Source organism: Leptonychotes weddellii, unplaced genomic scaffold (assembly GCF_054177405.1).
Source record: "Leptonychotes weddellii isolate Sample4059 unplaced genomic scaffold, ASM5417740v2 HiC_scaffold_3059, whole genome shotgun sequence".
NCBI classification, from domain to species: Eukaryota; Metazoa; Chordata; class Mammalia; order Carnivora; family Phocidae; genus Leptonychotes; species Leptonychotes weddellii.
Window position 1 is genome coordinate 1 of NW_027902350.1, and position 12660 is coordinate 12660.

The 12660-nt window shown below is 37.5% G+C and overlaps 1 protein-coding gene across 1 annotated transcript; it reads left to right on the forward strand.

Moving 5' to 3' along the window:
* Nucleotides 1–1097: 1097 nt before the first annotated feature.
* Nucleotides 1098–10930, forward strand: LOC145719116 (programmed cell death 6-interacting protein-like; the record flags this gene model as incomplete). Its single annotated transcript, XM_081810624.1, has 3 exons — nucleotides 1098–1251; nucleotides 2871–2971; nucleotides 5465–10930. Coding segments are annotated over 3 exons (399 nt in total), but the record flags the coding sequence as incomplete, so codon positions are not given.
* Nucleotides 10931–12660: the final 1730 nt, after the last annotated feature.

Genomic DNA, 12660 nt, shown 5'->3' on the forward strand with positions numbered 1-12660 from the left:
GCAACCTTCAGTTTGTTTCCTGAGATTAAGAGTTTCTTATGGTTTGTCTCCCTGTCTGGTTTCATCTTGTTTCATTTTTACCTCCCTTCCCCTATGATCCTCTGTCTTGTTTCTCAAATTCCTCATATCACTGAGATCATATGATACTTGTCTTTCTCTGATTGACTTATTTTGCTCAGCATAATACCCTCTAGTTCCATCCATATCGTTGCAAATGGCAAGATTTCGTTTTTTATGGCTGCATAATATTCCATTGTGTGTGTATATATATATATATATATATATATATATACCACATCTTCTTTATTAAAAGCAGTTATTTTTGTGTTAACTTCAGCAAAATATAATTGGGAATAAAAAATTTGATGGGGAACATTTCACCAGGGACTTTTGAAAGCCAAATAGAAATCATTAGCAGTGGATAGTAATGCTGTTCTTCAGAGGACTAGGTACCTGTACTATTTGAGGTTTTCCCTAAGTACGGCATGTTTAATTATTTGACAGATGAATTTGTTTGGGACCAAAGTAAAATCATTTTACTACTAAATGCATTTTAATAATATTTTATCCCTGCCTCTATTCTTATGTTAGTCTTGAGGAAGTATATCTAAAAATAGTTTAATCAATTTGTCCTCTAAAGTTACTGTATTTTTGCTGTAGTGTACTTTTTTTTTTTTTTTTTAAGATTTTATTTATTTGGCAGAGACACAGCGAGAGAGGGAACACAAGCAGGGGGAGTGGGGGAGGGAGAAGCAGGTTTCCCGCTGAGCAGGGAGCCCGATGTGGGACTCGATCCCAGGACCCCGGGATCATGACCTGAGCCGAAGGCAGACGCTCAACGACTGAGCCACCCAGGCGCCCCTGCTGTAGTGTACTTTTAATCTTTATTAAATCTTCTGTTAACTGTATAGCATTTTAGAAAAATACCCTTATTGTCTGTAGGTCAGATGGTTTTAGAACTGTAACAGTACAAAAATTTAAAAATAGTAACTGTTCAACTAAATTAACATTTGAAATGATTTGTGTGTAATAGTAGAAAATTAAGTCTTGGCTGAGTTCTGTAGATTTTAAAGAAGTTCTTTTTTTCTTCCCTCTAGTTTGCTAGTGGTGCCTTTTTACATATTAAAGAGACAGTTTTATCTGCCTTAAATCGAGAGCCTACTGTGGACATATCTCCAGATACTGTTGGGACCCTCAGTCTTATTATGTTGGCACAGGCCCAAGAAGTATTTTTTTTAAAAGCCACAAGAGGTAATTCTAATTTTTCCTCCATTTTGTTGCATGTAAAAAGAAGTAATAAGCTTTTAAAATAGGAAGGTGATTAGAATATAATATATTCAATGTAGAGCTTTCCTTTTTGAACTTGACACATGGGTTACTGAAAATTTTCTGCTTTCCTTTTCTGAAATTAAGGTGGTACAAATAAACATTTATGAACATAGACTGTGTTTGAAGCATTTTATGAAATAGATAGCTATTGTCTTAAAACAACTCTGGAATAGTATTTATGTAGGTTTGTAATGGGGCAAAAATTCATTCATTCAACATATATTTATTGGGTACCTACTGTGTGCCAGTCACTGCTCTAGGCTCTAGATAGAGGTTGCAGACAAGCAAGATTCTTATTTTCAGCAAGCTTACATTTTTAGTGTGGGGAAGATGATAAGCAAGAAATTAAGTAGCCGAGGTGATTTTATTTTTTTTATTTTTATTTATTTTTTTAATCATTTTATTTATTTGATAGCACAATTAGGCAGAGTGACAGGCAGAGGTAGAGGGAGAAGCAGGTTCTCCGCTGAGCAGGGAGCCCAATGCGGGGCTCGATCCCAGCACCCTGGGATCATGACCTGAGCTGAAGGCAACCATTTAACTGACTGAGCCACCCAGGCGCCCCGCCAAGGTGATTTTAAAGAGAGGTAATTGGTATAAAGAAAATAAGAGAGATTATGTGATAATGCCTGGTGGCCTGGCTCTGGGTAAGGATATAGGGGGAGTCATGCTAATTTTAGATTCATTAGTCAAGAAGAGTTTCTTTGAAGAGATCTCCTCTAAACTAGATGTAATTAATAAGAAGGAGAATCTAGGCAGAGTCCCTGGCCCTGTGAATGAGGCAATAAAAACAATTCTTAGAAGGCATGTAAGTTGGTATGAGAGATTGGGATATGGTCTGAATATGAAAGTGCAGAGAATTGAAAATAAGAGAGCATTCATCTTGTGGAAGCAAAATGAACTGGAATAGTTTTTTTTTTCTTTTAAAATAACAGCTTATAATAAGATAGAATTCATATGTAATAAAATTTACCCTTTTGAAATTTACAATTCTTTGTTTTTTAGTATATTCAGAGTTTTGAAACCATCAGCACTATCCCTTATTTTATTTTATTTACTTACTTATTTTTTTAAAGATTTATTTGACAGAGAGAGACACAGCGAGAGAGGGAACACAAGCAGGGGGAGTGGGAGACGGAGAAGCAGGCTTCCTGCTGAACAGGGAGCCTGATGCGGGGCTCGATCCCAGGACCCTGGGATCATGACCTGAGCTGAAGGCAGATGCTTAACGACTGAGCCACCCAGGCGCCCCCGCACTATCCCTTATTTTAGAACATTATCGTCACCCCAAAAACAAACTCCAAACCCCCTCACCATTCCCCTTTTTTCCCAGCCCCTGGCAACCACTAATCTATTTTCTGACTCTGGATTTGCCTATGAATTGGTTAAATTTTATGTGGAAGAATTGATTTCATCAATAAGGATTTTTTTTAGACAAATGTACAAACTTGTGATCTCAGTGTTTATACTAAGTTATCATGATATATCAGATTATTTTATATTTATTTTAATTATAATGGTCATTTAATATTTTATTCCAGATAAAATGAAAGATGCCATCATAGCTAAATTGGCTAATCAGGCTGCAGATTACTTTGGTGATGCTTTTAAACAGTGTCAGTACAAAGATACTCTCCCCAAGGTCAGTTATTGTTTTTGTAAACACTTGGTTATTTTGCATGTGGAAATACTTAGATGTTTTTGTGTATTAAGAAGGTGCGTTGAAAATTATGTTTCATAAAAAAACTTGAAATTTTAGGAGAGGCATTTGGAGAATATGTAGAAGTAATTTTTTTATTTAAGATGCATGAAAAATTCTTTTATATTTAGGGGATGCCTTTGTCTCTACTCTTTACTAAATTTGTTTTCCCAAGCTAAAACTCTTTCTGGAAATTTTTGAACCTCTGTTTCCAGTAATTTTACCACATGAAGGCATTGTGTAGTTCTAATTCATTGGTGATTGGTACAAGCATGAATACTTGAGCATGTTGATTAGTCACACTTTTAATTATTGTCCTGTTTTCTTAAAGATGAGTCTTAAAGCACAAAAACACATAAAGACAAAAGGAAAAGAAAACAAATTCATCTAATATTTTGATTAGAATTAAGTTTTGCCAACAGGGATAGAAGATTGGGTTGCTATTGTACAGCTAAGGAAAACAACCATCTTTTTTTTTTTTTTTTTTTTTAGAGATTTTTATTTTATTTTATTTATTTATTTGACAGAGAGAGAGAGAGCACAGATAGAGTGGCAGGCAGAGGGAGAGGGAGAAGCAGGCTCTCCGCTGAGCAGTAAGCCCAATGCGGGGCTTGATCCCAGCACCCTGGGATCATGACCTGAGCTGAAGGCAGACGCTCAACCGACTGAGCCACTCAGGCGCCCCAGGAAAACAACCATCTTAAACCACACATCACAGGAAGTATTCTTTTAATGAAAACTTCTCCGAAGTGGCATTTGAAAAGACTAGTCAGTGATGATCATTTGTAAATGACAAAGCAGATGATTAGGCTAACAAGTAAACTCAGAATGGTTAAAAAAGGGAGTTTACAGATTGAGTGAAATGTTGTATGTTTCAATTACTCTTTCAGAAATGTTCAGGTAATTAGTTTTATCTGTATAATAGCATATGGTTCTTTTTACATGATCTTTTTGTAGGAGAATTTATTGACTTATAAGTCATTCAGGAATCTTTGTAAATTATGAAATTGCAGACAATTTTGTAGTGAAGTAAAAAAGCATGTAAATATGTCAACAGCACAAATTAGTCGGAGAATTAGGAATTCATGTGAAGGAATTCCTGGAGATTTAAAATACACCAAGAGATCAGTAGAAATTTGCCCAGGACTCTTGGATGTTAATGCTGTTACTCCTGAAAAGAGCCTTGGGATCGTCTCTCACCTTTTTTTCATCTAAAAGACCTCATGTTCAGCTGCACAGTGTACCGTTACATCCTGTTGGGCCATTAGTTCAGTCGTGTCACGGAGAGAAGAATGTCACCTTCAAAGACTTGGAAACTACCTCTGCAGCATTTCTGGTATTCCTTGAAAATCTCCTGTTTAAATACCAAGTTGCTCCAGCCTTACCTTGAGAACTGGCATGAGTACAGTTTGAGATTTAGATGTCTTTTTTGCCTTTTAACTAATAAAGCTCATAAGGTATTTTCATATTCTAGTTATAAAACTGGAATATCTGCAAGTAGTGATCCAGGAAGCTAGGAAATTATTCACTGGGAGACAGGAAGGCATATCAGGTAGTACTTGAGTTTTTGATTGTCTTATTTTTTTTGTCTAGACCGTGATTGCCTAGTAAATTTCTTGGATTTCATATGTCATGTACTTCCTAAAAATAGCGAGGTTGCAGGCTAGGATTTGACATTTTGGAAGAGCATCTACTGATATAAGTGCTTCTCTGGTTCATGTGTTTGGATCTTTTAAAACTAATTTTGATGGAATTTTCTTCAAAACAAATTAGGGCAAAAATAACACTTTATCATGTTAAATATTAATTTAGTGCATTTGTCTGTTTGCTATGTGTTTTTGAGTATATGATCTGAATGTTAGTGTTTATACTAAATTTTTATATGGCTAGAAATCATCTTTATTAAAAAGTCAGGATTTAAATGTAAGTGGGAACTTAATTTACTGTCTTTTGTCTTTTAAACATGATGAAACAGTCAGCTATAGAGCATTTTCATTAGTATATGTGAGTAATGGTGGTTTAGTTAACTCTTAAGGGCTGGGTAAGGACTCATAAGAAAGCTTCTAAAGCCCTGTGCCTGGTATTCCTCTGTGAATGTCTGTTTTCCTTCTCTTTCTAATACATGCTTTCCTTTCTTCTTTGTAAACAAAATGTTGACTTCATGGCTCAATTGAAGACAAATTTAAATTGGCTTCACTTAACAGTTCAAAAAAAAACCCCTTAATTTTAATTGGAAGAAAAAATTGAATTCATCGAATTCAGTTCCTGCAAAATCATGTGGTCTTCTCTGTTTACACCTAATGACTAACCTATCTCTAAACCATTAATGGGGTGATTCTAATTTCCGTCTCCTTTTCCTTTTTCTTCCTGCATCCCATGTTGTTTGTGGTGGTTTGTGTGGTTGGACTCTCCCCTGGTCAGTATTTTTATTTCCAGGAGGTGTTCCCTGTCTTGGCTGCAAAGCACTGTATCATGCAGGCCAATGCTGAGTACCACCAGTCTATCCTGGCAAAACAGCAGAAGAAATTTGGAGAAGAGATTGCAAGGTTACAGGTGAGTCTCTTGGAAATAAATATTTAAGTAACTTGGCTCTCTATTTTTTTCCTTAGTGAGATTCCCAAGTTTGCTCATAAAAACCTTTCCCAGTCATTGCCCCTATCAAGAGAAAAGTGATTGTTTTTATCTTTAGGGTTTACCTGCTGGGTGCTTTTTGAAGATTTTACTTATTCATTTGAGAGAGAGCATGAGTGGGGGAGAGGGGCAGAGGAAGAGGGAGAAGCAGACTCCCCACCGAGCAGGGATCCAGAGATCATGGCCTGAGCTGAAGGCAGACACTTAATGGATTGAGCCACCCAGGTGCCCCACCATGTTTTTTTTTTTTTTTCTTTTTTCTTTTTTAGACTTTATTTATTTATTTATTTATTTTAGAGAGGGAGAGAGTGTGAGGGGGAGGGAAGGGGAGGGAGAGAATCCCAAGCAGACTCCTCACTGATTGTGGAGCCCAATGCAGGACTCGATCCCACGACCCCAAGATCATGACTTGAGCCGAGACCAAGAGTTGGACACTCAACTGACTGAGCCACCCAGGCGCCCTATTCATGTTTGTTTTAATATAAAATAATCTAAATTACCATGCTTCAGAATGGTTGTGCAGTGCTTAACTTGTGGCCTGACCTTTGAATTGGGACATACAGTTCCACAGCTTGAGAAGGACAGTGGTAATACAGTTGACCCTTGAACAACACAGGTTTAAACTGTATGGGTCCATTTAAACACAGATATTTTATAGTACTGTAAGTGTATTATCTCTTCTCTGTGATTTTTTTTTTTTTAAGATTGATTTATTTATTTTGGGGGGGCAGAGGGAGAGACAGAGACAGAATCTCCAGCAGACTTCCCGCTGAGTGTGGAGCCCAGATGTGGGGCTCCATCTCCAACCCTGAGATCATGACCTTAGCCAAAGTCAAGAGTCAGAGGCTTAACTGACTGGGACACTCAGGGGCCCCTCTGTGATTTTGTTAGTGATGTTTTCTTTTCTCTAGCTTACTTTATTGTAAGAGTACAATATAAAATACATGTGACATACAAAATATGTGTTATTTATTTTATGGGTAAGGCTTCTGGTCAACCGTAGGCTATTAGTAGTTAAGCTCTTGGGGAGTCAAAAGTTATAGTGGATTTTTGACTGTGTTGCAGGGTATTTGCCACTGACCCCTGTGTTGTACAGGGTCAACTGTATATATAGATTTTGTATACAGTAGAGTATCTTCTGTGCAGTTGTCCATACTGTCAGCATTGGGGCTGTTAGAAACTTGTTGTGACATCTGGGTCAATTTCACAGCAGAGGCAAGGGCTGTTTATATGAGTTGTTTGTATTTTGAGTATTGGTGAACAGAGGGTAGGAAGAGGACTGTTAGGGAACTTTAAATATGGACTGGATATTAGAAGATATTCTGCACATATCATTTGGGAAGTTCAGATTAGTCTTTTCATGGGGCAAGAAACCCAAGTCTTTTTTTTCTTTTTTAAAGATTTATTTATTTATTTGAGAGAGAGAGTGCACTAGAGTGAGAGAGCAAGCATGAGTGTGGGTCAGAGGGAGAGGGAGAAGCAGGCTCCTTGCTGAGCAGGGCTCAATCCCAGGACCCTGAGATTATGGCCTGAGCCAAAGGCAGACGCTTAACTGACGGAGCCACCCAGGTGCCCTGAAACTGAAGTAATAAAAAAGAAAATGTATGCTTATTCTTCACACGGACAAAATCAGAGAGAGGTATACTTCCTAATAAAATACAGATATTCAAACATAATCTCATTTGTCCAGAGTTTACTTTGATTACAGTAACTTATATTTTTACATAAAAATGCTTTTTTTTTTTTTTAATATTTTATTTATTTATTTGACAGAGAGACAGCAAGAGAGGGAACACAAGCAGGGGGAGTGGGAGAGGGAGAAGCAGGCCTCCCGCAGAGCAGGGAGCCCGATGCGGGGCTCGATCCCAGGACCCCGGAATCATGTCCTGAGCTGAAGGCAGACGCTTAATGACTGAGCCATCCAGGCGCCCCACATAAAAATGCTTCTTGAAAAAGTGGTTTCTATGGGAAGGATTTTTTTCAGGCTAACATATTTAAAGTATTAGAAGTTTAGTTCCATTATTTTCTGGGAATTCCAGGACTATTAGTTTCAAGTAAGGTCTTATTTAGTGTCTATAAACCAGTCACATAAGAGTTCTTTTTGAAATTTTAATATTTAAAATCCCCTCTGGAAAAAGGAAACTGTTTCAGACTTGAACAGTGAGAGGTAAAGACTTTTTTCAGCTACAGACACATAAGAGTTTGTGACTTCAGTTTTAGCTTTAGTCATAGGTCAAAAGTTAACATGGACTATGAACACTAATTCATATCTCAAAGGGCTGTTCCTCTTGCCATGTGTGAGATTTTTTTTTTACTTGATTTGAGCTCAGAAATAGGTAAACAGAACAAATAGAAAAAGATGACCAATAAGTCATATTCTCTGAAGTCTATGGCTCAGAGTACCCCATGAATCTGATAGAGATCATTAGATGGTCACCCCATGAAACTAGCTTTTCAGTCATTGCTGTCAGCAATGGGGAAAAGAAACATTGGTCATGAGCAAACAAGAAACAAAATCAAAATCCACAGAGTCAGGAAAATCAAAACAATAGATAAAATAGCAGTGAAGGTAAGACTGTTGCTTGGGATTTACTTTTGGGGCAAGAGAAATTGTACCTGGGCTTATAGGGCTTATGAGCTGTCCTTCCTGGACAGTGCCCTTTATTTGGCTCCAGAAGGCTGTACACTTGATTATCTTGGTGGAATCTCTAGTGCAGAGAAAGTACAGTTTTCAAAAAGACATAAAAATAGTTACAAAAATGTGACTCTGTAGAATGAATGTGTATTAGATATACTTAATTCCTTAATGAGGGACCTAGTAAAACTGATTTTGTGAAAGTATTGTTTGTTATTAGTTGTGATAGTTTGTAGATATTAAGGAGATTGTTCTTACCAGATGTATGCTTATGTATTTATGGATGTACTTAGTTTCAAATGATCCTGCAAAAAAAAAAAGTACATGTAAGTGTATATATGGGAAAGAGTGATAAAAGCAAATATGGCAAATTGAGAACTCTTGTTGAACCTAAGTGTGGGTCTATTGTTACTCCTTGTTCTGTTTTTTCAGTTTTTCTGTGGGCTTGAAATTTTTTGAAATAAAAATTGGGAAAATTAGGTACATATAAAGGTGTACACTTCACCTTTTCTCTGTTTCCCATCTGTCCTGTTCCCTGTGTCCTTTTCTCCCACTGCCCCAGCAGTTAATTTCCATTAGATTCTCATTTAATCCTTTCAGTATTTTTTGTCTTTGAAATACAAGCAAATACATACACATGTATACACAATACGCACAATGCATGTTCTTAACTCTCCCCATTCTTACATATGAGGTACTATGTGTCTTGCTTTAATCATGTAACAGTGTATCCTAAAGATCTCCCCATTTTATTTTATTTTAAAGATTTTATTTATTTATTTGAGAGAGAGAGAGAGAGAGCACAAGAGGGGGGAGTGGGAGAGGGAGAAGCAGAGTCCCTGCTGAGCAGGGAGCCCGATGCGGGACTCGATCCCGGGACTCCAGGATCATGACCTGAGCCGAAGGCAGTCGCTTAACCAACTGAGCCACCCAGGCGCCCTCTCCCCATTTTAATATAGCAATAGAGTGCTCGCTTCGGCAGCATGTATGATAATAATACAGCAACAGAGGCACCTTCCTTATTTTTCTTTAGAGCTGAGGTGTACTTCATTGTATAAACAGCAGTTTATTGCTGTCCCCTATTGCTGTGGATACTTGTGTATTTCCAAGATTTGCTGCAAGTAATACTGCAGTGAATAATTATGTACACATGGCATTTTGTTATTTCAGCAGGTGTTTTGGCTCTGGCTTCCATAATCATAGACTGAGGGTTTGAACAACAGAAATTTATTTTCTCATAGTTGTGGAGGCTGGAAGTCTGAGACCAGGGTGTCAGTGTGGTTAGGTTCTGGTGAGAGCTCTCTTCTTGGCTTGCAGACTGTTGGCCATCTTCTCTCTGTGTCCTTCCATCGAATGGGGGGGGGGCAGCTCATGTTCTCTGGTTCATCCTCTGAAAGGGCACTAATCCCATCATGAGGACTTTGCCCGCATGGCCTCATCTAAACATAATCTTCCAAAAGTCCCATCTCCAAGTACCATTACTTTGAGGGTTAGAGCGTCAACATACGAATTTTGAGGGCAGGGTGAAGAGTTTAGTCCATAGCAACAGGTATACCTTAAATTTCTAGAAATAAAAGGATTGCTTATATAAAAGTATAATACATCTATAATTTGTTATATATTATACTTGGATCTTTGATCCACTTCGAATTTATCCTGATATGTGAAGTATAGATCTAGTTTTTCTTTTTCCAAATGACTTATCCCCAAACCATTTATTACAGTGACTTTCTTATTCCACTGATTTGAGATTCTGGCTTTATCACACACTAAATGTGTCTTATATATTTGGGTCTGTTTCTAAACTTTTTATTCTGTTTCACTGGCTTATCTGTTCATGTTCCAGTTCCATACCATTTTAGTCATGGACTCTTTAGAGTGTTTTAATGCCTGATAGGTATCATCATCTCTCATTTTTAAATTTTCCTGATTGTTCTTTTTGTTTATGCTTCTATTTGAATTTTCTTTTATTTAAATATTTATTATGGAAAATTTGAAAAAAATATATAAAGTAATGAGTCATTAAATATCCATTGCCAGCTCCATTGATTATCAGTATTTTGCTATTTGTGTTTCGTTTATTTCCCTTACCCTCTTATTTTTTTGGAGTATTTCATATATTTCATCCTTAAGTACTTTACTGTGTATCTCTAATAGATAAGTCTTAAAAAAACAAATTGAAACCTTAAAGCTACAATGTCATCCCACCCAGCAAAATTAATACTGATTAATAATACTAGTAATGTAATATTTTTTTTAAAGATTTTATTTATGTATTTAACAGAGAGAGACACAACGAGAGAGGGAACACAAGCAGTGTTCATAGACTGAGGGTTTGAACTCACAAGGAGTGGGAGAGGGAGACTCAGGCTTCCCGCTGAGCAGGGAGCCAGATGCGGGGCTGGATCCCAGGACCCCGAGATCATGACCTGAGCCGAAGGCAGACTCTTAACGACTGAGCCACTCAGGCGCCCCACTAGTAATGTGATATTATCCAAACCTAGTATAGTTTTCCCGGATTTTTTCTATACTGTTTTTTCACAGTTGGTCTGTGCAGATCTCATAGAAGGTCTTCACACTGCATTTGGTTGATGTGTCTTACAAATCTTTAATTTGTAAATGGCCTCCCTCTCTCTGTCATATTTAATTTCCCTCACTTTCTTGTTTTGTATGTTTCTTAAACGATGTCTGTGATGTCTGTTATCCCTTTTTTGTTACTTGTGTAAATATTTCAGTCTTTTCAAAAATGATTTTGAGTGTTTTTCTTCATTTTCTTGTCTGAGTTCCGTTCTGTTCCTGTTCCACATTCTCTTGCTATCTGCTATTCACCCACTGTTGTCTCAGCCATCTGGTCCTCTGTTCATATTTTGTGTTCTTTTTTTTAATTAAAGATTTTTATTTATTCGAGACACAGAGATAGAGAGAGAGCATGAGCAGGGGGAGAGGCAGAGGGAGAAGGAGAAGCAGGCTCCCCGCTGAGCCAGGAGCCCGATGTGGGGCTCCATCCCAGGACCCTGGGATCATGACCTGAGCTGAAGGCAGATGCTTAGCCATCTGAGCCACCCAGGTGCCCCATATTTTGTGTTCTTTTGATACTATGATTATACTGTTAAGTTTTTTTAGTTTATTTTAGTTTTTTCAGCATGCTGTTTTCATCTGTTTTGTGACAACATTTCTTTGGTGAATGTTCATTACCTTTTGAAAAGTTAGTTATATGCTCATTTTCATCCTTTTCCTCTTGGTTTCTTTGTGTTGAGGCAGATGGGATGCCGTATCAGATACTTGTATTTGAATGAGATTGATTTTAATAGAAGAATAGCAAGAGGCTCCTGAGTGGGGGAATGGTGCCTGATAGTGTTCCAAGCCTCTTTGTGTAAGGGCACCTTCCTTAGCTTCGCTTCTTTGGCTCTCAAAGCCTAGTCTGGTTGAGGAAGGACTCTTACCTCGGGATCTGTGTTTCACTGAATTCCTCACAGCCTTTGCTTTGCAGGGTGGTGCGTCTGCTTTGAGAGTTTATTTTGTTGGCCTTTTCTGAGTGCTCACCCCCTTTCTTCTTTCTCCCCGCTTTTCACTCCTCTTGTCTGCTTCCCCCAGCCTCTCTGCCTTTGATTAATCTGCCTCTTGCTCTCAGCAGTTCCCTCTTGGGATGAGGCCCCTCAGCGCTTCGGGTTTTTCCTGTGACCCCCTGGTGGCTGACATGGGCCATTTGGCTTTACCTTTATCACCTGTTGGCACTTGTTACCTCATTCCATTTTCATCGTTTTCAGATTTGCTTAAAGTCGGTTCCACTCATTGGCGGGCGGGCCTTAGCAGTCCCTTTTTATTCCAGTGTGTTCATTATATCTTATGGCTCTAGTACTAACTTTGCTATTTGGCCACGTATTTACAAATAAAATGTGAAAAGTGATTTAAATTTGTACATTTCTGTCTCCTAGTTTACATTGAAGATGTAGCTTTTGTTTTGCTCTATTGATTTTGCATCTAAGCTTCCTCTGTCATTATTTACAATAGTTTAGTTGACTTTTTTTAGGTTTTCCTGGTATACAAATACATCACCTGTAAATGATCATTTTTTCTGTTTTCTAAATTTTATATGTCTGATTTCATTTTTTTGTCTAGTTGTTTTGACATATTCTATGATTGTTGATACTGTTTTATTTTGACTCTAGGAATGTTTCTTATATTTTTCTGCTAAGTATGTTAGCTTTGGGGGTTAAAACTTTATCATGTTAAGGAATTGGGTATCTATTTTGATTTTACTAAGATTTTCAAAAATATCAGTGGTGAATATTGAATATTATCAAATGCTTTTTCAACATCTATGGAGATAATCTGATTTTTTAAAATTTAAATTTATTATTTGGAG